The 25,808-nt window shown below is 37.0% G+C and overlaps 1 protein-coding gene across 1 annotated transcript in view; it reads left to right on the forward strand.

Annotated features, from left to right (window-relative positions):
* Positions 1-25,808, forward strand: part of LRP2 (LDL receptor related protein 2) — a gene marked incomplete at both ends in the record, with an annotated part of 130,997 nt that overhangs the window by 35,975 nt on the left and 69,214 nt on the right. The window contains 21 exon segments of the mRNA XM_082311876.1: positions 1,018-1,137; positions 3,491-3,619; positions 5,292-5,461; positions 7,710-7,933; positions 8,737-8,943; positions 10,649-10,851; positions 11,490-11,630; positions 12,574-12,777; positions 13,677-13,869; positions 14,984-15,109; positions 15,407-15,537; positions 16,300-16,437; positions 17,332-17,613; positions 18,769-19,008; positions 19,629-19,748; positions 20,131-20,247; positions 20,966-21,343; positions 22,240-22,488; positions 23,600-23,811; positions 24,310-24,494; positions 25,435-25,663. Coding sequence (XP_082168002.1) covers positions 1,018-1,137; positions 3,491-3,619; positions 5,292-5,461; positions 7,710-7,933; positions 8,737-8,943; positions 10,649-10,851; positions 11,490-11,630; positions 12,574-12,777; positions 13,677-13,869; positions 14,984-15,109; positions 15,407-15,537; positions 16,300-16,437; positions 17,332-17,613; positions 18,769-19,008; positions 19,629-19,748; positions 20,131-20,247; positions 20,966-21,343; positions 22,240-22,488; positions 23,600-23,811; positions 24,310-24,494; positions 25,435-25,663 — 3,998 coding nt within the window.

Raw genomic sequence — 25,808 nt, forward strand, 5'->3', positions numbered from 1 at the left:
AATGTCTTTTCACCTGGGATGTCTGGTTCTTCAGTTAGTGATATACCAGGTTTTCTCTGTTGGAGGCAATGAGCATGCATAGTTCCTCTTAATTTCACTCTTATGAACGTTGATTCCATCTGAGAATCAGGACCAAGATATTTTACATTTTTATTTTCTAAGAAGAGGAACATTCCTATTTAATAAAATCATGTCTTTTGGAATAGGAGGGCAGAAAAAATAATAAGAAATTAAACTTTATTGTTAAAAGGAGTCTCTTGCTTTGCTGAGTGGTTTAGTAGCAACATCAGGTGTGGGCTGCAAAGCAAGGCATTTAACAGAAGAAACTGAGGAAAAGGAAGATGAAAAGGAAAGAGGTGGAAGTTAGCAAGTGCTTTACAATCATAATTTGTCACCTATCACTGAATCGTCTGTTAGGTAGTAGTACAAGGAAAGGGAGAAGCGGTGAAGGAAAGAAGAAGAAAGAGAGCAGAAAAGGATAAAGAAGAGTTTCTCCATAGACACAACCCAAGCAATATATTCTAATATATTGGAGTAATATACATATTCTTCTTAATATAATGTAGTAGGTTTTTTTCTGTATAAAAGAGTAGATGATGAGGTTACGTGCCAATAGATGGAGCTTGAGGATGTGTTGTTTACAAGTAGGTCGTGTGGAACCAGAGAAAGGTCTGGTGCATTGCAGATGGCTTCCTCTGTGCAGCTTTTTACATGGCACTTGCTAGTGGTAGTTCATATAAGATTGATGCTTATCCTTTAACTCTGTTCTGAACACCTGTTATAAGTAGTAGTTTATCTTCTGTCTTCCATTTCCTTGCCTGCATGTATGTAAGCATATGTGATTTTGTGGAACTTTAGACATAATTTCTTTTGCAGATTTGTTTTAAGAAGCTATTTCTGAAATTGTAGACTCATCATAGAAAAGACTATAGCTTTGTAACTGTTAGTAAGGCAAAAAGCTGTTCTACTGGCAATACATGTAATTGTATTTCTGAACTATTTTATCTCCTTGTTTAGACATATCCCACTGTGCTGCTCTGAGTTGCCAGTATCGCTGTCATTCTTCTCCATCAGGAGGGATGTGTTATTGCCCTGCAGGATATACAATAAGTAGCAATGACAGTCGTACTTGTATTGGTAAGTGAAGTACAGTGATTGCAGATATCTAGTATCTTCTCACAGCTCATTGGGAAAGTTTGGATTCCAGGAAGGTGAGTAAGTTCCAAATGGGTGGATGTACCGGCAAATAGAAAAATCTCAAGAATCAGCAAAAGAATAAAAATCTAAGTAGTACAATGGCAGCATGATGACACAGAAACAAACCAGACAGATATCATAAAGATCTCTTTCAATAAGACTGTTAAAGACATAGTGAGAGCATGATTATGTTTAAAAAGATTTACTCTTGGATGGCTGTTTTATTATCAAAGTTTTTTACAAGTTTTTTAGTGGTTACGTGGGGAGAGTTTGTTTCTCTCCAGGGATGTGTGTTGTCGTATGCCTGGAAAAACAGTTAATGATATTGAAGTGTTTGGTACTTTTTGAAAGTGGCTGTATATGAAGACAGTAGAACATTGTACTTTGAAATGAAAAGGGTGCTTTGTATTTGCACTATGGAATGGCTGTATCTCCTATGACATTTCAGTATATACATTATTTACATGAAAACAAAGAATATTTGCAAGAATGTAGAGGTAAGTGAGGTATTTTGGTGATGCATTTCTATTCTGTAGCTGCTGTAACTTGGTAGCACAAACCCTTGGTAGTACAAACAATTTATCTTGGTAACTGGAAATAGAGTAACCAGAATCGTGAAGTTTAGCACTGCCTAATAAAAGAAACTGGGTAAATATCTGTTATGGGTTTTCAACCCAAGCTATGGTGTTTGTGCTACTAAAAGTATTCCAGGTGCTCATGAGATTTCTATATTTTTGAGAATACTGGGTGGCCTAGGGCTGTATGAGCTGCAGTGACAGCATGGTTGCTCTTAATAGAGAGGAAGAGTCAATGCACTGACTCCAGGCACAAAATTTACTCTGTTCTTTCACTCTTATGTGGGAAATACATGAAGGACACCTTCACAAATGTGGTGCAGTCTCAGCGAGTCTTCTGTTGTTCTTTGACTGCCCTGTAAACCTAGCTATCTGGTTCTGGTTTGTAAATCTGAGTCAACGTAATATGGTTTGTTGAGATCTAGGCATATATTTGTAGTGGGAGCAAGATGTGTCATGGGGCAATGGCTCACAGTCAGTAGTGTGTAATTCCAGATCTTAGTTTAAATCAATGTTACTGGTTTAAGGCCAGAAGAATGAAACTATAGTGTTAGCGAAGTGTATTACTTTTTGAAACCATAGTCTTTTCAATTTGTCTTCTCGTCATTTGCTTCTGGCTCACTATATACCGAAGGTTTGTAACACATATGGAAGCTGGAAAGCTACTGAGAATAACGTTTTTTCAGTACCAAAATGTACTATCTAGGAAATATTTCATTTTCACTTATGTGTTAATAGATGTTCCAGAAGTTCCAGTAGGAAGAATATTTGAGATCTCATTTTCTCCTTTTTTGGCTTTACAGTAGAATTACCAGTTTCCAGCAATGTAATGTACTGATACTACTTAGGTTTTCAAGTGAAGGAGGTCAGACTTCTAGTGTCAAAACCATGTGTTAAGTAGTGTCAGAAATCTCCTGGGCTTTAAATAACCAGATAGGATGAAACACCAGACAGTGTTCAGATCTGAATATTTTGTTTTCTTACAAAATCAGAATTTTAAAAATCCTTGTTTTTAAAAGATGACCAGTTAAATATTTCACAATTTTAGAAGTAAAAGATTCTGCAGCAACCCTGGAAATTGCTTGTAGAGCACATCTGGAGAACTTGCTGGGTCATCCTAGCTGCAGATTTTACCTATATGGTACTTTGCATGCCAAAGTGAACTTCTTTGTAGTTTTTGCTGGCTGGTTCTGGTACACAGCCAGCTTTTAACTGGAAATCAGACACCTGTTAGCATGGTACCAAATCTGAGCTAATAAACACTGCCTTTTAACAGGACTTACTAGCTTGAGCACTGCACTAACAAAGGTAGGGCTCTCCTTCAGAGTGGGCTTAAATCCAGCCAAGTGTGTGTGTGTGCAAAGTGTATAGTTCTGTTGCAGGAAGAATACTGCACAGACATATTTGGTATTATGGAAAGTAAACAATGACATCCCTTCCAACGATTTTTGCTCTTCTCCTGACAGGTGTGGGTTTTTTTGGGGAGGGAGGGGGTGGTGGAAGGGTAGGCTCCTGGGCAGCAAACATCAGTTGTTTTGTTATCCAGAAATAGAAAATTGAAACATTTGTGGAAAAACATACAAAACCTCTTTTCCCATACCACAGTTTTGCAAACAGATATAAAGCAAGCTGAGAGGACAAACTTGCAGCTTCCCAAATATAATGACATCCCTTTTATACAAAGCATTGTTAATGAACATGCCTTATTCCCTTGACAGATTTTGATGACTGCAAAATGTGGGGTGTCTGTGACCAGCTGTGCGAAGATCGTGTGGGACATCACCAGTGCCACTGTGTGGAAGGTTATTTCCTAGAGCATCATCGGCATTGTCGGGCCAACACTTCAGGTTAGTGTGCAGCAGTGCAAGTCTCTTGCTGTTGTTGGACTAAGAGAGCTAGATAAAATGGGGCAGTTTGCATGGCTATGCCATACAACTGTGTTGGATTTCAACTCTGGCCTTAAGGACTTAAGGTCAGGACAGCATTCAGAACATCAGCAAATATCAAGAGACTCTGCATGTGCTGGCACCTGTAGGCTGGTGGAGCCGACTGCCTGATCAGGGCTGCTTCTCCTCAAAACAATGTCTTCTGGGCTCCAGCACTTTCTCAGCATTCCTGACTTCTGCACTGTTGGGAGGTTGTTGCCAGAGCCCTCCTTAACAGACAAAATCTTGCTCCTGTGGGAGGCGGTTTCCTGTCCTGCTCCCTGTTGGAACTCAGCGGGATCAAGAAATCAGGAAACCTCACTTTTTCTAGAAGGACTGTGTCATGCAAGAAGATGTTTTTGCTGAATGATGAGCTCAAACGCTTGCCTCTGAGGGAGACAATGTTCCTGGCTTCTAGTGTCCCAGAGTCTGAACTCTGCAGGAATGCTTGCCTCACAGAGTGTGGTTCCCCATCAGCCACAGTAGGCAGCTGCTCCTGGTTGTTCACCTCCTGCTCTGTTCTGAAAGGAGGCCCTGGGAAGCCCTTCTTTGTGGAGATGTAATAGCCTAACAGGCTTTTGTGTGAGGCAGGTGTTCCTGCCTGCAGGAACTCAGTGGGAATGGAAGTCCCTGCTTGGCGTAGCTGATTAGCAGTCTTGATTCCTAGAAAAGCATGAACTGCCCAGTTCCCTCCCCCTTCCTTCTTTCTTCATCCACATCTGCAGAGCAGTCATCATCTCTCAGTTTTCTAAGTATGTCCTCAAAAAATAGGGATTTGTTTTTTTTGAGCTAATGAAATATGCTTGACCGTATTAAGACATGCATATGCCAGCACTGGGAAAGATTGTTCTGTTTCCAAAAATATTCTGTCTCTTTCATGAGAAGCTTTCCATTCAACTTAGTGTGACTTTTGGGCCAGTGAGTTGTCTTATTATTTCATACCTGCTCTAAATCAGTTTCCCTGGATTCACTTTTGCTTTAATTGGAGAAGGTCTTATGTGTAGGGTGAATAGGACTTAGACTTCAATATATTCTTGTCAGACTTACACCAAGCCTTTCAACAGGCATCTACTTTGAAAGTGAGCTTTCCTTCAAAGATTTGCTGGAATCTCTCTTCTATTGTAAGATACAGCAAAGATATTCTGATGAGATGAGGGAATGAAGAAAGTGGATAGGATAGAGCAGTACATAAAAAGATAAGAAACACGGCCTGCCTGCTAGAATCAAGGAATATCTGAATCTCGTGGGACAGAAAAATCTTAAGAAAGTTTATACTTTGATTAAGGGAGCTAAAGTAAGGAAACAGATGAGTAGAAACAGTCTTTTGGAGTTTAGATGAACAGGGATTTTGTAAAAATTTTACCTGGTAGGGCTTTAAATACATATTCCTGCCTGGTTTGCCCATGTCTAGAAACCAAAGGCAAATCAAAGCAAGTTAGTACTCACATAGAAACATTTATACAGATTGTAATCTGAGCATCTATTTAAACCTTTTGTGTCCAGTGTGTATGAATGAGTATGTATATATTTCAGTGCCCCTTTGCAAAATAGCTTGCCTGCAGAGCAGTCATATATTTGTCACCCCTGCTTTCAGCTGGTGTTGCATCAATTATTTTTTCCAACGGCCGTGATTTACTGATTGGAGATCTTCATGGAAGAAGTTTTCGTACTTTGGTGCAGTCGCAGAATCGTGGGGTTGCAGTTGGAGTGGACTTTCACTTTTACCTGCACAGAATCTTTTGGACTGATACAGTACAAGATAAGGTGGGTAGAAATTTCAAGACGACTGTTTTTGTGTATGTGGAAGTAGAGAACTGCAAGAGGCAGAATGTGTTGATAGGCCTTCATTTTTGAGAGCAGAAGCTGGCTGTATTTTTGTTTTCTAACAAAAAAGCCCCTTGAAATGTTTTATGTTAATGACTGCGTTTTTGCAGCTATACTATTACATGTGACATATTAAACAAAGAATCCTATTATATGGAATGTCTTGAGCAACTTTTAATTTTACTTGAGATGAAGTCCAAAAAACTAATTAAGAGAAATAGTAGACATTCTTTCAAAACTGAACAAATTTTTCTTGGTAATTTTTTGAAACATGATCATTTAAAATGTAAAAGCTGTGTGCCTTCCAAGATGATAAAAATCAGATTTCTTCATATACTTCAAATGGCACTGTAATTGAGCTTGGATAACAAATATTGACAGTATTTTGTGAAATGAGCCAATATTTTGTTACTTTTTTTTTTTTAAGAGGAAATATTTTAGCTTCAAGATACAGTAAAACAGAGTAATTTTAAAAAACAGTCTGGAGACCCTTGTGAAAGTTGGACTTCACCCTCATTGTTTTTCTCTGTGTATAACTTACTGAAGCAAAAAAAGTCCTAGGTCAAATGCTGAAACTCCACAGTCTTCATCCCCATGTTGATTGTCATGCAGAGTGAAGGAGAATCCATGGCCTGCCTCCTGCTGACACCACGTATGGATCAATTTGGTGTCACTCGTTATTCTGAACCTACACATAAGATGTAAACTATAGTTTCTACTACAGCGCCACGTTGGTTCTGTTGGAAAGCACACTGCATGGCTGTCAAGTAGGACAGGATTTGTATGCACAATTTTTGACTTGTTCACAATTATGGCATTTTTATTTTCACTGCAGTGTGTTCCCATTACTGCAATTGCATTGACAATGGCTGAATTAAGTCAGGGTCAAATCTGAACTTCCATGAGACAGGAGATTTATGCTATCTCTATAAAAGGTATAAACAAAAGATAATATGTTTTTTTTTTCACTGCACAGCCCAGATGGCCAGGACTGCCTTTTTACCTGCCCCAATATAGTTAAATCCTAATTAATTAATTAGGATTAATTAATCTAATTAAGTCCTACCTAGAATAGCCAGATGAAAACAATGACATTAAGAATTTTATTATATGATGCATATTTCCACGTGATGTCTTAAAATAAAAGTATTATTTGGGGATTTGTTTTGGTTGTCCTGGTTTTTTTGTTTTGTTTTGTTTTGTTTTTTTTTAAGATGTAAACTAAACCAGAAAACTGTGGGTTGTTTTCTCTGTCATCTTTATCTCATTTAGTGTACTGCCTGATAACCTAATGCCCATAAGCTCTTCCGTCAACAAGGTTTCCAAAGACAGAACAGACAGTTAAATGGTTTGCTTGATTATTGTTACCTGGACCTGAAGAATATTTAAAATGATACTGTTATTTCAGCTCTTATTTTTCTTGTATATATTTACTTGTGATAATCTGGATTTTCATTTGAATACATTCCAAACCTCATGCTGTTGTTCCAAAAAAGGGATAATGGTTCCTAGCTTTTCATATTACCCAGTGTTAGAATCACATGATTACTGTATATGTAAAATTATTGTGTTTATACTGTTTGCTTCATGTAGCTCTGAGCTTGCTTGTAACATAACAACACTATTTCTTCTTGAGCATGATGCTGTTAAAATTAGCCTTAAGTAAGGGAGACCAGAAGCAACGCTGAGTTCTCTCCTTTCTGTCAGGACAGAGAGCTTTCCCCTTCTGTCTTCACTTCGCAATTTCGCCTTAGTTGTTGGTGCAGTAAGAGCTCCCCCTCTTGTTTCTGGTCACTGATGAGAGCTTTGCTAAAGCATGTTCAGTTGTTTTCAATTAATGAAAATACTGGGGTTTGTTAGATTCCAGGAAAGCAAGATGTACTTTCCTCATCTGTTTTTTTTTAATCCAGCAATTTGTCATGTTTGATAAAGCACAAGGCAGTTTTAGTCTGTTACCTTGTCCATTTTGCAGAAATGCTAGTTGAAGGCAAGCTTCCTGTAGTTTTTGCATTGTTTTCCAAATTTTTGCAAAAAAACATAAGCTAAGGAATATCTTAGTGGGTAACTTGGTTGTATCTAATGGCCAATTGTGGATCTGTGCTCAATGTGATGATAAAGGACAAGTGCCATGTGTCTTGTGATTAGCAAAACATCATGTGGGCACTGACAATATTTGTATTGCTTTCAGGTTTTTTCTATTAATATTGATGGCTCTGATTTCCAAGAAGTTTTAAATGTTTCAGTTGACACACCTGAAAATCTAGCAGTGGATTGGGTTAACAATAAACTATATGTGGTCGAGACCAGTGTGAACAGAATAGATATGGTTAACTTGGATGGAACAAACCGTGTGACTCTTATTGCTGAAAATCTTGGAAATCCTAGAGGAATAGCACTTGATCCAACTGTTGGGTAAGTGATATGTGTCAGGTACTGGTAAAAGATGTCAGAAATTCCTTTATTCCCATGCAAAAGGAGGAGAACTAAGAAATAGCTAGGGTGGTCATTTTAGAATCAGATATAAAATGTTTTAAACATTTACATTCTATCCTAATCTATTCTACACCTTGAATTGTTATGGGAGGCCTGTGCACTGCTTTTATTCCCAGTGTGCGGAACCTGTTTTATGGCTAGTTGTACGTGCATGAGCAGCTCTGAAAACAGGGGAACTGTGGAATTGCCCTGCAGAAGAATAGAAGTTATCCTGAAAGATTTCTGTTGTGATACCATCTGCAGACCTCCTACTATCTGAAATAAAGTGGTGGAGTGATTCCACGGAAGCTAGTGTCTCCCAACCCAACAGGCTTCAAAAATGTATGTGAGCCGTGAAAACGTGGATCCTCAGAGAATGGGAAGAGGAATTTCATGCAACTTGTAGTGATGGATGCTGCTTTCATGATGCATCTATTTGTCACTGTTTTATTTCTGGCAGTACACTTAAGTCTGTATTTTACTAAGGAAACTCAGTATTTCCGAGGTCTTCTGGGTGAAAGCATGTTTCTTTCTAGGTTAGTTCTATAAAAGAACTAACTTACTTCTTGGGCAGGAGTTACAAAGTGTGTTTTCATAGTATGCCAGTTGAGAATCAAGCTCTGTCCTGAAAGGGTGCTGGTTTTAAATTCCATGTAAAATGTTGGGTTTTTTGGTAAAATCTCAAGGAAACATGGGACTTTCTTGGTTTTTTTTTTTTTTCTTTTTTTTTTTCTCCTTTGTAGTTATTTATTTTTCTCAGACTGGGATAGTCTGTCTGGGGATCCTAAAGTGGAAAGGGCCTTCATGGATGGCACAAACCGTCAGGATTTGATAAAAACAAAACTAGGCTGGCCTGCTGGAATAACTCTGGATATTGTATCAAAGAGACTTTACTGGGTTGACAGCCGGTTTGATTACATTGAGACTGTAACTTATGATGGGCTTCAAAGGTAGGAGAAATATTATTCCTTGGAGATTGCAGATACACTGATTATTTCTGTATCTAGTTCAAAGAAAGCTTTGTCTAACAAAATGAGATACACAAAGGATGAAAATTACAACATAATGAATGTGATGCACCTTGATATCTATGGTGTCATGCTACTTCTAGACAATCCTTAATTCCTCCATCATTCTATGTCCTTTTTCTACCTTGAATACCTATTGCACTTCTTTTACAACGTACTTTTTTATAGTCCACCACTACAGTACACATTTTTATAGCATTTGCTTTTTATTATTTTTGAATTATATACATTGTCTTCCATCATCATTTCTTTGCATCTTTTTCATGAATGAATTTATTTGAAATATTCCACTCCAAAGCATCACTCTGTGTAATGGGTATTAAGTGCTCTTCTTAAATTTTATAAATCTTTGCTGTCAGAAATTAAGCCATAACGCACCCTGTTGTGATGCTGGGGAAACTATATCACAGCACACAAGGAAGGAGTCCTTGAGTTTTTATGGGACTGTGTCTTATAGTATAGTGTTTAGAAGCCTGCTTATCTCTGCATCTCTGATTAGTCTCTGTTACTCAAGCACAAGAAAAAAATTGTCCCGTTTAGCATACCTCCTACATATGGACTTGAAAAACAGTCCTCTGCTCATTTGAGAAGTTTATTGCTCAATGTATTTTTTCCCTTACAAAATTATAAAAATAATGTGGTATCTTTGCTCCGTTATCAGGGTTTACTAAGACAAGAATGTGTTTAGTAAAATCTCTGGTTTTTGGAGATAAAAACTTATCACTCACAGCAACACCAAAAATCTTGTAGATGTTGTGCAAGTGGGCAAGAGGCAATACCATAGTCTGCAAAGAATGTTAAAATACAGCTTACTGTCCACTTGTGTCGCATCTTGCATGCCTACACCATGAACCTAAATCACCCAGGAAACTGTTAGAGTAGAGCTGTAGAACTAATCTGATTTTGTAGACCTTCCTTCATGACTCCATGGAAATAATATTGTAGTGTTATTGTTATGTATTGTATGAGGACTTAAATGTCTCTCTTTATCTCCTAATATTTATCCAGAAAAATATTGTCACAATATCTTGCATAGAATAGATACAATTTACTAGCATTTGGTTTTCTTTCATTTTGTATGGGTGATTAGTTCAAGTCAAAGAAAGTTGGGGGTTTTCTGTTGTGGTTGGTTTTTTTGGTTTTTTTTTTTTTTTGGTTGTTTTTGTTTTGTTTTGTTTTGTTTTTTAAAATGCATACATAGGATTTTATTTTTGGCCAGTGGCTGTTGCAGCCATACATTTTTTATATTGGAGGTTTCTTGAATATTTCATATTGCTACAGATGTCTTCTGTTTCCTCTGTTTGGCCTCTTTCTCTGATATTCTCTAAGTAATTATGAATATTTTCCTACATTTTTGAGTTGTCATCTTTACTCACTGTGTTTTCTTGGAAATTGCTAACACTTTTGGTTGCTCTGTTTTCACTGCTGTATCTTTTATGTTTGTGTACCCTGTATGTTTAACTTCATCTCTTCAGTTCATTTGGTCTTTTTCATTTGTACTTTGGCAGCTTCTATGTAGAAGCAAAAGCCAGTGAATGAATTAATAATCCTGTATCCTTTCCTCTGTTAATAAAATTATTTTCTGGATAATATTTTGTAAATAATCTTAAAACCGTCTTTATAACAGGAGAACAATAGCTCATGGAGGCTCACTGATTCCTCATCCATATGGAATCACTTTATTTGAACACAGTGTTTATTTCACTGATTGGACCAAAATGGCAGTGGTGAAAGCTAACAAGTTTTCAGAATCTAACCCTCAAGTGATCTACCAGTCTTCACTGAGACCTTACGGAGTGACAGTTTACCATGCTGCCAGGCAGCCATATGGTAAGACAGTAAATAGATTATTAAGGAAGGTTTAGGAACTAGCTTACCAAAAGTTGGTAAAAATTATGAGACTGTTATTTTGCTGTAAAGAACTAATAATTACCATATATAAATTTGTATTGTAAAACTGGACTGGTTTTTACCACATAGGGGTTTCATCCAGCTCCTGTAGCTAATGAACTGTCAAATGCAACATTTAAGAGTGGGGCGGCTTATTAAATGTATCGCTATTTGGAAGAGTCAAACTTGTGCTTGTGAGCAGTTTTGGTGTTTGGGACTTTTTTTCCTCAACACTGCAATGAAGGTGAAGTTGGAAAAGGCTACCAGTGTGAATGAATTCTGTGCGATATAACTCTGAAGCAGATCTATATGCAGAAAACTGTAGCCCAGATTATGGCCTCAATGCCCTGTGCTGAGTATCTCTGTACAGAGCTGAGTACCTTGAATGCCAGTTAGCTCTGATGTGATTTTGGTGTATTCCAGGGCAGAACTGGTGGTGTATGATTTCCATGTGATGTAATGCCCACAGAGTCCACATGATTTATTGTGGATGTTGAAAAAAAAATCCTGAAAAATCAAGGTAATGATGCCATTAGGTTAATACATGAAGTTATAATCCTATCTGTATTACTTTGCAGTAAGAAATCCTTGTGGAAGTAATAATGGGGGATGTGAACAGATCTGTGTTCTTAGCCACAAAACAGATAACGATGGACTAGGTTATCGCTGTAGATGTGTACTCGGCTTTGATCTACATGCAGACGGACGACATTGTGTTGGTAAGAAAATGCCTTACGATTGATGGAAATAACACTATTCCATTAGTTCTAGAGTTATTTCTAGACCATCCTTCCTCTCTTCAATAGCTTTGTGGGTTCAGTATGCCAAGGACTTCATGTTTTTCCATCACAACTCTTGCTGGCAGCTTTAAATGTAATAATTTCTGCTGATGTTCATTTCAAGCCACAACTTAAACTCACCACCTTTTATGAGCATTTTAAGAGTTAGATATGGAATATGTGTGTAGACAGCTGTATGATTAAGGTCTTAATCCTGAAAGCAAGCATTGGTGCTTGCTAATATGCAGATTTTGCATTATTTTGAACACATAAGCCTGCTTTCCTGTGCAGTAATGTGCAGATTAGGTTGGTATTCTCCCTTTGAACACATATGGCAAGAACAAGAGATTCAATTTTGGAGCTGTGGACTTCCATCAGCAATCTGCTGCTTCCTGTTTGAGTGCAGAGTTGTCACTGATGGGAGGTTTACCATGTGTATCTATTGGCAAATTAAGCAGAGATGTTGTCTATAGTTTTACTATTTGACCATACATTTACCTGGCTAGCTCAGATATGGTCTGGTTATATGATGGCTCCACAAAGCCTGTGAGTTATTTTTTTTGTAGATGATTGCAAAGAGGTGAACGTATAAGATGATTTCTGCTTCCATAGGGATAATGTTTTCTATAAAGGTGTATTAGGACCACAATAACAATGCAAGAGGAATACCTGACCACATCACCTGATATTCTGGGTTGGGTTTTGTTTTTCTTCTTCAGTTTTTAGGTCTGTGTATATTTAAATTCCCGTTTTCTCATTCTTCTTTTTTCTATTTCCAGGCTATTAGTGTTGCCAAAGGAGAATAAAGCTTTACAATTAATTAGTGCGCAATTGTCTCACCTTGTGAATAAGTGAAGAATGTGTCTGATCTTTTCTTTTGCAGCTGTGCAGCAGTTCCTGCTGTTTTCATCCCAGCTGGCAGTGCGGGGGATCCCATTCAATCTCTCCACCCAGGAAGATGTGATCATACCTGTAACAGGGAGCCCTTCATACTTTGTTGGAATTGACTTCTATGCTCAGGATGACACCATTTTTTTTTCAGACACAAGTAAAGACATGATCTATAAACAGAAAACGGATGGTTCAGGTGAGAATCATTCTTAGGAATTGTAGAGTAATTGTGGTAAGGAGAATAGAATATATATTTCAAAAAAGAAGCACAAAAAGTCACATTGTGAGATATACAGATAAATCTCAGTGTCACCCCAGTAATCTGGAAAATGTTTGTCAGAAATGTTTGTTCAACTCATATTAAGAATGTTGAAGTCTCCTGTTCTTTGACAAACTTGCTGAATGTGTTTGGGAATGAACTATTTGTAGCACTTCTCACAACTAGCATTTGTCATCACCAGTCTGTTTATGCAGACTAGTATGCCTTTCAGTAGTATGATGAAACTGAGTTTCTCTTTTTAATTTCCCTATCTGGAGAGCAGGATGTTTGTTATGATACTGTAATACAGAAAAAGAACATTATTGTTGTGAAATTTTTGGAAGTCCTATTTGTGGTAGTGTGAAGAATGTTTCTCTCCAATTTATAATAATGATCAAAAATATTAAGTCACCATACAGTCTTCTGAGCTTGCTTGCTGCCTTGGGTCAGAGTAATGGTAGACTGCAGCTGTCCATTACTACCATTACTACGCAAAGAGTAGGTAAGGTCTGGCTGTTGAGCAAGATGACCTTACTGACCTTTATTCATAAAGCTCCTCTCAGTGTAAACTTAGTGACAGGTTTTTCTCTTGTCTTTGGCTAGTCTTTATTTCTCCTCTTTTGGGTTTGTGCTCATGAACATATACCTCCTTTGCCTGGAGCAAAGAGCATGCTGCCCCCCCGCGCCCCCCCCTTGGTTATTTGTCTTTATATTAACTAGCACAGAGGCAGCATTTTTACCAAGGAAACCACTAGTTTTGTGAACAGGATACTGCGTTCATGTTATTTCCTCTGTGCCTAAACATTTACAATCATTATGTGTGTTATAAATTCTAGGAAGAGAAATCCTGACAGCTAATAGAGTGGAAAGTGTTGAAGATTTGGCCTTTGATTGGATCTCAAAGAATCTATACTGGACAGACCCTCGATACAGGAGCATTAGTGTGATGAGGCTGGCAGATAAATCTAGGAGAGCTATCGTTCAGAATTTAAATAATCCTCGATCAATAGTGGTTCATCCTGTGATTGGGTAAGTTTAGCTTTGATTCTCACTTGAAACTATATGAACAAATTTGTGGTTTAAGCAGAATTGATGAGGTTAGATTTACGTCTCATTCTGGATTTCTGGTTTTTATTTGTGTTCTTTTCCAAAACACCATCTCTTTTCAGTTCTCTTGTCTTTATTTTGTTTGGTTTATTCTGGCCTAGAATTCGGCACCCAGAGGAAAGGGCAAGGTGATGCAGGTACCACATGAAAGAAGCACTCAAAAGAATTCTCTTTAAAAGAGAATTCTTTTACTCCTGTGTGTTGATAAACAGGCAAAAGAACTTTGTTTCTTCGTATCACTCAGATTAGAAAGCTATTTCTCATAGTTGAAAGATAAAGTTTTCCGAATTATTTTTAATATATTTTCAGTTTCCAGAATGCTAACCTTGGCTCCTTTATTTTTTTCTATCTGAATTTCTTTATTTGAAACATATTAGATTCTACTGGCTGTATTTGATGCAGACCTTACAATATGATTCTGTGTACATGAAATGAAGCCCTGCTTTTCTTTGATGGAAATGCTTAACGTCAAATTCAGTACTCTGTTATTTGGCCATGCCAAAACAGCGTTTCTTTCCCAGCATAGTTCAGCTTCCTACTGCCATACTACTGAATTTCTTAATCCTTGGATATTGCATTTTCATGTTTAGTAACCAAATATACTATTTTGGAAGTAATCTCATAAGAATAGTGTTGAACTTGGATCCTTGGATATCCCAACCTTTTTTGTTCGCTGCTTTGTAAAGTTATTTAACACTAATTTCAACTCTTGGACTGTAGGCATAAGTTAAAAAGATCAGGAGAAAATTCTTTGTAATGTTCATGTTTACTTGTAAGTATTACCTGAAAATACATTTTTGCTTGATTCTTCCTCCCTCTTCTGAAGATTTTTGGAAGTTGTTGTACACAGGATAAATATTAATTCTTGGTACCACTACCAATTGAGGAGAGGGAGAGGGTCAACATAAAATTGTATTGTTTTTTTTTAAGGTATGTAAAGATGTGGTACAAAGAACAATGTTAATACTGTTCAAACATTTGCTCTGTTTAATTACGTTATATCATTGTGTTTGTGTCTTCTGACGTGTTCTTTCAGGTATATATTCTGGACAGATTGGTTCCGTCCTGCAAAAATCATGAGGGCCTGGAGTGATGGATCCCATGCCTTGCCAATTGTGAATACAACGCTAGGCTGGCCTAATGGTCTAGCCATTGACTGGAGGTAAGGACAACACAGAAGACAAAGAAGCTTTTTGAGCGAATGTGTTTCTTCCTTTAAATTGTTAAGGATTAAAAATAAAAGGAATTGTGTCAGATTATGTGCACTGGCACTTTTGTATTGAAGACCTTATTTTTCATTTTGTTGAAAAGCCTGTAAAATGTAAGATTTTCTCAGAATCCCTCCCCGCACCCCCCAATAGCCTCTTGTCAGGTTTAAGATTATTATTTGAGAAAATCTTAGTGCTTCCTAATGGACATAATGTCATTTGAAGAGATATGACATTTTCATTATTTCTAGTTCTCTAAGGCTGTACTGGGTAGATGCCTTTTTTGATAAAATTGAGCACAGCACCTTTGATGGGCTGGACAGACGGACTCTTGAACGTATTACTCAGATGACCCACCCATTTGGCCTTACTATTTTTGGAGGTAAGTCTGGCATTGAAAAATGTTATCTATTATTATCACAGATTTTTTTTTTCATATGATGATCTGTGAGTACGTGACATAAAATAACATGGCCTTTGTAATACTGCTTTTCCTATAAAAAGCACTGTTGAAAGTTTCTATTAGAAATATATATTTAGTACTTCCTGCTTGTTTTTAAGACTGTTTTTATGTGTATTTGTGTTTAAATAATTTGAGGCAGACCAGGTAACTCTTAGTGCAACGAGGCAGATATGCTGTACTAATTATAGCTTCCAAGGTGGGCTACTGATGTTGGACAGACAAGGTAAATCACCTCCCTGGAGATGATCAGCAATTTCAGGGTTTTATTAATTGTATGTAGAATTTACCACTGAATTTATGTTGTGTGTGAAGAAAGATGTCAGCATCTAACTCCTTTTGATTTTGTGTAAAAATATCTTCAAAAATATGCTAAAATTTTCTGGAAAGTTGTCTTAATGAATGATTTTAAAAGTGTCTTGGAATTTGAAATGTCAGTTAAGTCTGTTATATCTCAATTGAAGTGAAATCTGAGAGGGCTTGTTTTTCTAAGTTATGTCTGCCTATGACTGAAGGACTCGCTTTGACTACATTAGTGGTAAAAGCCCTTTTGCCTTTTTCATGAAACAGTTATGGAAAATTATTAAATTTACATGAAAAGCCTTGCAGTTTTTTCTCACGATGCTTGATCTTTTATGTTATATTGCTCTGGAATTGTTATATGTTAAATGTCTTTCAAAACAGGTTATGCCTATTTCACCGATTGGAGACTTGGTGGAATCGTTCGAGTGAGGAAGTCTGATGGAGGAGAGATGACTATTATTAGGAGGGGCATTAGTAACATTATGCATGTTAAAGCATACGATGCTCATTCCCAAATAGGTGAGCTCTTTTCTTGTACAAATGAAAGACATGAAGTAGGGAATAAGGGACAAAATATCAGGACAGCAGGTTTCCACTCTCAATTTTAGAAATGGCTTTACTGAATCCTAACTGACATGCAGGGGAGGCAGCACAGGCACTTGCAATCACATGTTGTATATTTCACTGCTTTGTGACTGTGTGCTGTTTTCCTCCACCACTTTTGTTACTTTATTTAATAACCTTGTAAAATGAAATTATGATTCCATTGTATTTTGTATAATTGTATCACCAATTACAACCTTGTATTTCTCTTTTTCTGGTAGAAGTTTTAGTTATACTGAACTATTCATTTTGAGGAATTGGATAAACGTTTATTAATCAAACCACTATTCTTAACATAATCACTGTGCATAAGTCTCTAATTTTTTTCTTCTTTTCACTGCTGAATTCCATGCAATTCTATGATCTAAAACAAGGATTTGGTATTGTAGTTAATTTAGTAAAACACTCAATGCACTTATCAAACATATGATCAAACTGTGTTCTAAGGCTCACCACCTATTTGGTGTCCCAAAGATCGGATCAGGTCTCCCAGCTTTGCTCAAAGGTCCTCATTTGTGGTAGTATACTTGTTTCCAGACAGTTGCTGAAAATTGGATGAAATTTAATAGTGTGTTCTTGGCTTCCGTAAGCATTTGTGTCAATGAAGAGTACATGGAGTGTGGGACTTGATGACTCACTGCTACTGTTCCTGTCAGTGAACTTGACCCTGTTCTGCAGCGTATGCAAAACCAGGATTTGCTATAGCATCTTTTTATTGTAAAACATTCTTTTACAGTTACTATGCACTTTTAATAGTTCCCAAGCTTTTATCAGTAGTGTGTACATTGATCTTCTCTATCACTTTTTAAGGCTCTAACTACTGCAATAGAGGAACAAATCCCAATGGAGACTGCAGCCATTTCTGCTTCCCAGTACCAAATTTTCAGAGAGTTTGTGGTTGTCCTTATGGCATGAAGCTGGCTTCAAATCAGCTAACATGTGTTGAAGATCCATCCAATGAGCCACCCACTTTGCAGTGTGGCTCCTACTCATTTTCCTGTGGTAATGGAAGATGTGTGTCTCGGTACTATCAGTGTGATGGTGTTGATGATTGCCATGATAACAGTGATGAACAAAACTGTGGTTCTTTAAGTAAGTAATCCCTGTAATTTACAGTTAGTCTTTGTTGTTTGTTGTTCAGAAAGTTTGATGGGTCAGTCTGATTTTGTTGGAATAAACCCCAATAAATCCTGAAATCTACCTGGGAGATCAGTTACTTTGGAAATTATTTGGATAATTCATGGGAATATGAGATTCAACACTGGCCACCTAATGAATGCATGAAAATATTCATATCTCACTAGTTTTCAAAATTCAATTTACAGGATAACAAAAATTTATCTTCTAAAGAAAAAAGTTGTCTTTATTCTTAGTTTTTTTGTACATTTTGAAAGACATTGGAATATCACTTGTCTTATTGTGATGCATGGGGAGGGACAAACCATCTTAGTAAAGATGAAGACATTTAAAAAATAGCACTGTAAGAAAAATAACAAAACCATATGCATTGTCTAACCTTCCTCTAAGATTAGAGCAGCACCTTTTATTTCATTTAACATCTGGATAGAAATTTTATGGTTTTCATTATATTTGGGAACTTCTGAGCTATTTGTTACATCTGGATTTTTACAGTGAAGTGGATTAAAAGCACATTGGTTCATTTCCTGGTTTTACTATAAAGTGTCTCACACAAAATATTTTGTTGATCAAGCAAATCGAGAGAACAGTGGGATAATTATAGTTGATAAGATATTGAAGAGAGGCTTTTATGACATATTTGGTGCTTCTTTGTTCAGAGTTAATTCTTTGTTTTAAATCACAAACAAGAAAAGAGGACGTATTAATAAAATGGGCTCCTTAATGCATAGGACTAACTAGTATGACTAAAGTCTCTTTCTTACTACTGGGTTACTTTAGAATAACTAGAATGCCTTTTGGGGAAAAGGTAAGTGTAAAGCAAATGGCTACTTGAAGAAGTTATTTTTCTCATTCTTTAGATTGTTTTGAAGTGCTTAACAATTTAGCTTTTTATTGATTCTTGCAGTTTAAAAAAGCCTCTAAGTATTCTGTTCAGTTCTGCAGCATGTTGGCATGACAGACACTTTCATTTTAAGGAATATGTGCATTTTAGAATTTGATGCATATTTTAGACACTGTAAGTATACTAAATGTACTGAATACTCAGGCAGGACAGACAAGTTTTGGAGATCTTTATGACAGTGTCCTCTTGTTTTGTTTTTTATTTAGACAATACTTGTGCTTCATCAGCTTTTACCTGTGCCAGTGGACAGTGTATTCCAGGTCGTTGGCGTTGTGATAAACATAACGACTGTTTTGATGGCAGTGATGAATTGCATTGTCCTACACAAGGGCCCACTTCATGCCCTGTAACCCTGTTCACCTGTGATAATAGAAGATGTATTCCTAGGATCTGGCTATGTGATACTGATAATGACTGTGGTGATGGGTCAGATGAAAAAAACTGCAGTGAGTATCAAACCTGCCTGTTGTTTTTCAAACAACTGTGTATATCTACATGGATATGTTGGTGTAAGCATGATAAATGAAATTAGGAAGAAAGAACTAATATCTAAGTTAGACTAATATTTTGCAGTCCATAAGGTGTGGAAAACTCATCTAATTTGAACTACCAAAGCCAAGTAGAATGCAGAAAAATAATTAAAATATTAAAAGGGGCAACTGTGATAGTTATGGTGCTGCATAATGTCATCCACTGCAATTTACAGCAAAAAAGCAGCTAAAACTTAGATGTTCTAAGAACTTATTTAATGAGTGACCTCAGTAATGACTAATGGTCAGCTAATGTAGTCTGGAAGTTTTTGCCAGAAGACAGTAGTTTTTCCATATACTTTCTTTAGTGTTATTTACCACTGAGTGGAATCTTCTGTTTGTTTCGCGTGAGTCCAAGCCTACATATGAATAAACAATTAGCCGATACTAATGTATTAGTGCTTGTAATTTATATGATTACTAGTTGCTGCCTTACATGCTGCAAGTTAGTGATGTGTCTTTCTACTGTCTCAGTATTATGCTGATTTCAGAAGAGAGAAAAGAAACAAACCTGCATTTATTGTCATTCTTAATAGCTTTCACAGGTACTTGTGAACCCAGGCAATTTCAGTGTCCGGACCATCGCTGCATTGACCCATTCTATGTCTGTGATGGAGACAAAGACTGTATAGATGGTGCTGATGAGCGTGACTGCAGTAAGTGTAACTTTCTGTTGAACGCCTCTTTATTGTTTCCTCACTCTTGCCCCCTGAAGGGTCTTTGGTGACCTCATATTTCCAGCTCCAAGATAGCAGAATGCATAATAAACCTATCCATAATTAACCCTGTTTGTGATGCTTGTTTTAGCATTTTAGTAGGCCCTTTGATCTCTAGGCTGGTTGCAGAGGGCTGAAATCTGTTTCCTCCGTTTTCTGTAGATTCCAAGGTGACTGCATTTTCTGTGTCCCAGGGAAATCATGGTCTTCAGTGGAACTTGGACTCCTGATATCATATCTGACTTGGGCACCTGTAGAAAAATTGGGTGCAGTCTAGCTCTGTAAAATAAATAAATAACATCAATATTTTTCTATTTTGTAGTATATAACTGCAGTGCCACGGAGTTTAAATGTCTAAGTGGAGACCAGTGTATCAGCACTTACTACCAGTGCGATGGTGTTTTTGACTGTAATGATCACTCAGATGAGACTGATTGCCGTAAGTATATTGATGCTGAAAGAAAGGCTTCTGTTATTAGGTGATGCTTCTGAAAATTTCCTTTATCTGCGATGTCAAATAATTGGCACTACTATCCTTAAAACCTCAAAATTCTGTTTAGGGAAACTTTTCTATAAATCGTTTTTCTGAGCAGAAATTTCAAACACAGTAGGTTCCAGCTCAAGAGTAGATTTTTCTGGCAGAGTAGAGTTTGCATTCCTTTTGGCTCTAATGTTTTGTTTTACTTGGCACCTCAGTCTCAGGATTTAAAAGTAAAATTAAGAAGTCTATTTATCTAGAAAACTGAAAACTTTGTATCCATGAGAGTTAGACTGAAACTTTTCCTTGAGTAATTTTTTACATTTAAATTAGTTGAAATGTTGCAATGCAGGGTGGTGAAAACTAGTTTCAGCAAGTAATTTCATATTGCTTTGGGCATGTACGTAGATATCAATATACGTAGATATCAATATGTGCTTGCTCAAAATATAACAATAGTTGAACTGCCTTGTTCACCATATTATAAAGTAGGAGTTAAATTGGTCACATTCTGAAATGTCATGTAGATTGACTAATGGTGATTCTATGGCCTGATCTAAAAGCAGCACAGTTCTTAATAGTATTGTAACTACTTATGCAAGAGATGAACTGAACATAGTGATTTTGCTTCTGTCTAAAACTGAAACAGCTTCTGACCTGTTGACTGTCACTGTTTTAGCTACAAGACCACCAGGGATGTGCCACCAGAATGAATTCCAATGTCAATCAGATGGCAATTGTATTCCTGCTAACTGGGAATGTGATGGCCATCTTGACTGTGCAGATGGCTCAGATGAACATCATAGATGTCCTGCCAGGACCTGTCCTCCATCTCTTTTCCGCTGTGATAATGGCAACTGTGTCTATCGAGCATGGATCTGTGATGGTGATAATGACTGCAGGGATATGAGTGATGAGAGAGATTGTCCTACTCAACCCTTCCGGTGCCCCAGCTGGCAGTGGCAATGCCCAGGTCACAGCATCTGTGTGAATCTGAGCAAAGTCTGTGATAATTATGCTGATTGTCCCAACGGAGCCGATGAATCCCCGTTGTGCAGTAAGTTACTGTTCAAGCATCTACTATAGCCTACTATGTGCTACGGCTTTGGAAAGAAATGGAATATTCAGCATGCTGTATTTAGTGCAGCAACATTTCTAGCAGAAATTGTAAGCATGCTGAAATTAAAACTCATGTTACTAAGTGGAACTTGCTTGCGGTGAAAGGAGACTACGATGATGACTGATGAATTCATTAGCTATGTTCAATCATGTGCTCTGAATTCAAATGTGAATTCCGCTGACTTCAATATAGGTTTTTATATAGCAATATGGGAATGAACTTTGTGTTCCTGAACACGCTCACTAAAGCATGGTATGCTTTAAGTTCAGATGAAATGTGATTCAGTCCTTAATATTTTCTTCCAAATTCCTAACTTCAAAAATCATGAAAAAAATCTAAAACCTCGCGTGTAGCCAGAACTTGTATTTATGTTGATTATTAATTGATTTAAGCATAACCTTTTTCTTTCTTTCCTTCTTTCCTCCTCCTTCTCTTTAATCAATGCACATTCTCAGATGAACCCCAGCCAGGTATGATTATAAATGATTCTAAATTATTGTTTATTAATACAATTTTAGGTTTGGAGTGGTACAGTAAATTTTTGTATATTTCTAGTTTTGAAAAATTTTTATAAGTGCTTAGACAGCCCTCTGTTTAGCATTCATTTAATGGGATTCGGTAGTACATACTATGTTGTTACCTGCCTTTATGTGCATTGTATGTGTTGTATTTTGCATAAGGGCCTCAGTCCAGTCTCACATTGCATGACTGATGATTGTGCGGTCATGTTTTAGCAGCAGTCTTAGGCTAGTAATGCAATTGCAAAGTATTAAATTAAGCATAAGAAGCTTTTGTTAACTATTTGCTTATTTCCTTCCCCAACCCCGTTTCAGATCAGGAGAGCTGCTCTGACAATAATGCCGGCTGCACTCATGAATGTATTCAAGGACCCTTTGGAGCTCAGTGTACCTGTCCTATTGGATATCAGCTTGCAAATGACTCCAAGACCTGTGAAGATATTAACGAATGTGACCCTCCAGGCTTTTGTAGTCAGCATTGTTACAATGAGAGAGGGTCTTTTAGGTGTTACTGTGATGAAGGATACATTCTAGAAACCAATGGGAAGACTTGTAAAGCAGCAGGTGAGGAACATTGATGTCAACCTAAAGAACGACAACAGTGTCTGGAAAATGTCCGGCTTTGCTGTTTTCATATTGTTGTCTTCTAAAAGAGCTGATGTAAACAGCCACTTAAAGTTGTTCATGGCAGATGACCTTGAGTATTAAAACTGTGAGCTGAGGGGTTAACTGGAAACTATTATTTCCTTGAAATAATATATTTAAATTAACACTGTAATTTTTAACCCTGGAATGGTCAAAAATAATATTCTGGAGAAAGGCAAGGCCAGGCACCTGTAAGGCATAGATTAAAATTTGCTCTTTATAAAGTTCAATGCTCATGGAGTGTTTAAATCCCAGCCTTTCACAAGACTTACCCAATGCCTATGCCATGCTTTGCTCATTTCTAAAGAGCAAACAACACTGACACAGCCTAGCTGTCTGTGGTTCTCTCTCTCTTATGTAGTACACTGACAGTACAGAGGAGTCAGATACCCAGTGGAATTTGTCACCACAGGTTTCCCCTTCTATGGGTATACTCAGGTTGTGGAAGACTTGCAATTTACCTGCAAATATGTTTGGCCCTTACCAGTAGGGAGTTTCTCATAGTTTGCTGTCTTTATGCTGCTCTTCAGTTGTTTTTCAGCAGTTTATCAGTGTAAGCTGCTGCACAGCAATCTAACCACAGCAGCCTATGGCTTGCCTGCAATCTGTTTATTCTCCTCCCTGGTCCCCATGCAGTCTAAAGGGGGAAAAAAGAGCAGGCTGCCTAAAAAGGAGGAAGAGCCAGGCTGAGTAGAGTAACTGGTGGTACAAAGAACTTTGGGGTTTGAATCAGGACTGGGAGCTGAGTGGCTTATGGAGGAATGAGGGTTGGATGTCAGCAGCAAACTGGTTGGATGATGGGGAAGAGGACCCGAGATCCAGATATGAGACTGGAGTCAGGATGGACAGACTGGATATGATAAAATATCTTGGCTTGAGAATTGATTTGAATTTGTCCTTTCAAGATGTATGTCTAGATACAATAGCTTTGATGCTATAAAGCCACGTCAAATTACTCAGTGTTTCTTTTTCTTACAGAATTACTGTTGAATAGCTTATTGGTTTATTTTAATTTCTTTTCCTTTGACAGAGTCTGGGAATCTTCTTTTGCTCGTGGCAAGTCGTAACCAAATTGTTGTGGACAACATCACCTCTCAGTCACACAGTATTTATTCTCTAGTTCGGGATGGGAGGAATATTGTGGCTATTGATTTTGATTCAATCACAGATCGTATCTTTTGGTCTGATACAACACAGGATAAAATTTGGAGTGCTTATCAAAATGGGACTGACCGAAAAATAGTAAGTTTCACTGAGTTATTCTTGTCTCTTCGTTGTGGAGAGAAAATGAAGACACTCTATCTCCAGTTAACAAAGGGGAAGAGGGAAATCCCAATATAGTAAGAAGAGAGATAACACAGAGTGAAACAACTTTGTAGATACTAAGCCAACATTTCATATAGCTTTTTGACAAAGAAAATCGAATGCTTTCAAGAAGCCCTTTTTTAACATCAGGCTGTAAGTTGATTTTCATATTAGTAGATGCTAACTTCTTCAATAGACCCACTGAAGTTAGTAGGAGTGTTTGGGTATATGCTTTGTCAGCGCTTTGATTATGTACATTGTGACTCATTCTGCATAAGAGACCTAGAAAATGTTGGAGATTTGTTTCCCTATTTTCCATATCTATAGAAATAGAAAGGGTAAAAATTTAGTATCAACTAGTTTGTTCTCTCTCTCCCTCTCTCTCTCCTTTTTTTTTTTTTTTTTTTGTTTTTTTTTTTTTTTGTTATTAAACAGGTATTTGACAGTGGCGTCACCGTGACTGAAAGTATAGCAGTAGACTGGGTAGGTCGCAATCTTTACTGGACAGACTTTGTTCTGGAAACAATTGAAGTCTCTAAAATGGATGGGAGCCACAGGACTGTGCTGATTAGTGAAAATATAACAAACCCAAGGGGACTAGTGTTAGATCCGAGAATTGAGTAAGATTTTTTTTTTTATGTTTTGTTTTGAAAAGATGCATATTTTATGATGTAACAACATTCAAATTTGAGATATGCCCAAATTGTATTGTAATTGTAAATGACAAGTGGAAGAGAAAACTTAAGACATTTTTTAAAAATAGTGTGTTTGCAGGATTGATTTAATATTTAAAGTCATATGGTAATTATCTGTAACCTGTTGCTCTGTTTCACTGTAACAAGATGTTTGTTTTTTTTTTTTTTCCCTGTAAAACAGATTTTCCTACATTTGCTTCCTAGTTAAGAACTATTAATTCAAAATTCTGACGTATCGTTATCAGGTGGTGGTATATCACAAACTTACGTGTAATACAATGTGATATGCCTACCTGGCAAGGAACAGATTCCTTCATAGCCCCAAGTCTAAGATAATTATCTATACCATATTAATGTTATCACAAAAGCACCTTCCTGTTTCAGACAGCAAGTGACGTAAATGGAATGTTATGATTTGAACTGTTCATGTACAAACTTCTACTGTTTTTTGAGCTCGTTCAATGCCTTGAACTCTATTTACTGCCAGCCATGTGGGGCTCTTCATTTATAGAACTGTTAACTTTATCAATGCATGCCTATAAAATTACAAACCCATATCAAATTATTATTTAGCAACTGGAGGATCAGATTATAATCAACATTGGACAACAGTGATAACGGTAGCTTCTATATGCTGCTATTATTAACAAATGAAAACAGCAGTATAAGTATTAGAAGAGTTTTTACAACAGAAATTACGGTAATAAGTAAGTATATTGCTGAAATGAATAATTTCAGTATCATTGTGTAGGACTTCTCTTAAAATGGTTGTTTCTGTTTTTTGGGCTAATGAGTCTTTGTGTAACATTTCTCAATAGGCAGCTAGGTTTTTTTTAGATTGGTAACCACAAGTTACTTTTTTCAGTGCTCATGTAATGTTCTGGACTGACTGGGGCCAAAACCCTCGAATTGAAAAAGCCAGCATGGATGGCAAAATGCGAACAGTGATTATTAACAATAAAATCTACTGGCCCAATGGACTCTCCATTGATTACCCAAATAAACTTCTCTATTTTGCTGATGCTTATCTTGATTATATCGATTTTTGTGATTACAATGGAAACAACAGACGACAGGTGGTTGCAAGTGATCTGGTAAGACATTAATAAGAAATAATTATTTTCCCATGTCCTTACTGATAGTATTTAAAAAAGTATTTGCACTGTCATAGACTTGGATGTATTTTTCTTCAAAATACTTAGGTGAAGCAGACATGAAGTATTGTAGCTGCTTGCTATG

Source organism: Platalea leucorodia (assembly GCF_965183815.1).
Source record: "Platalea leucorodia genome assembly, chromosome: 5".
Lineage (NCBI taxonomy): Eukaryota > Metazoa > Chordata > Aves > Pelecaniformes > Threskiornithidae > Platalea > Platalea leucorodia.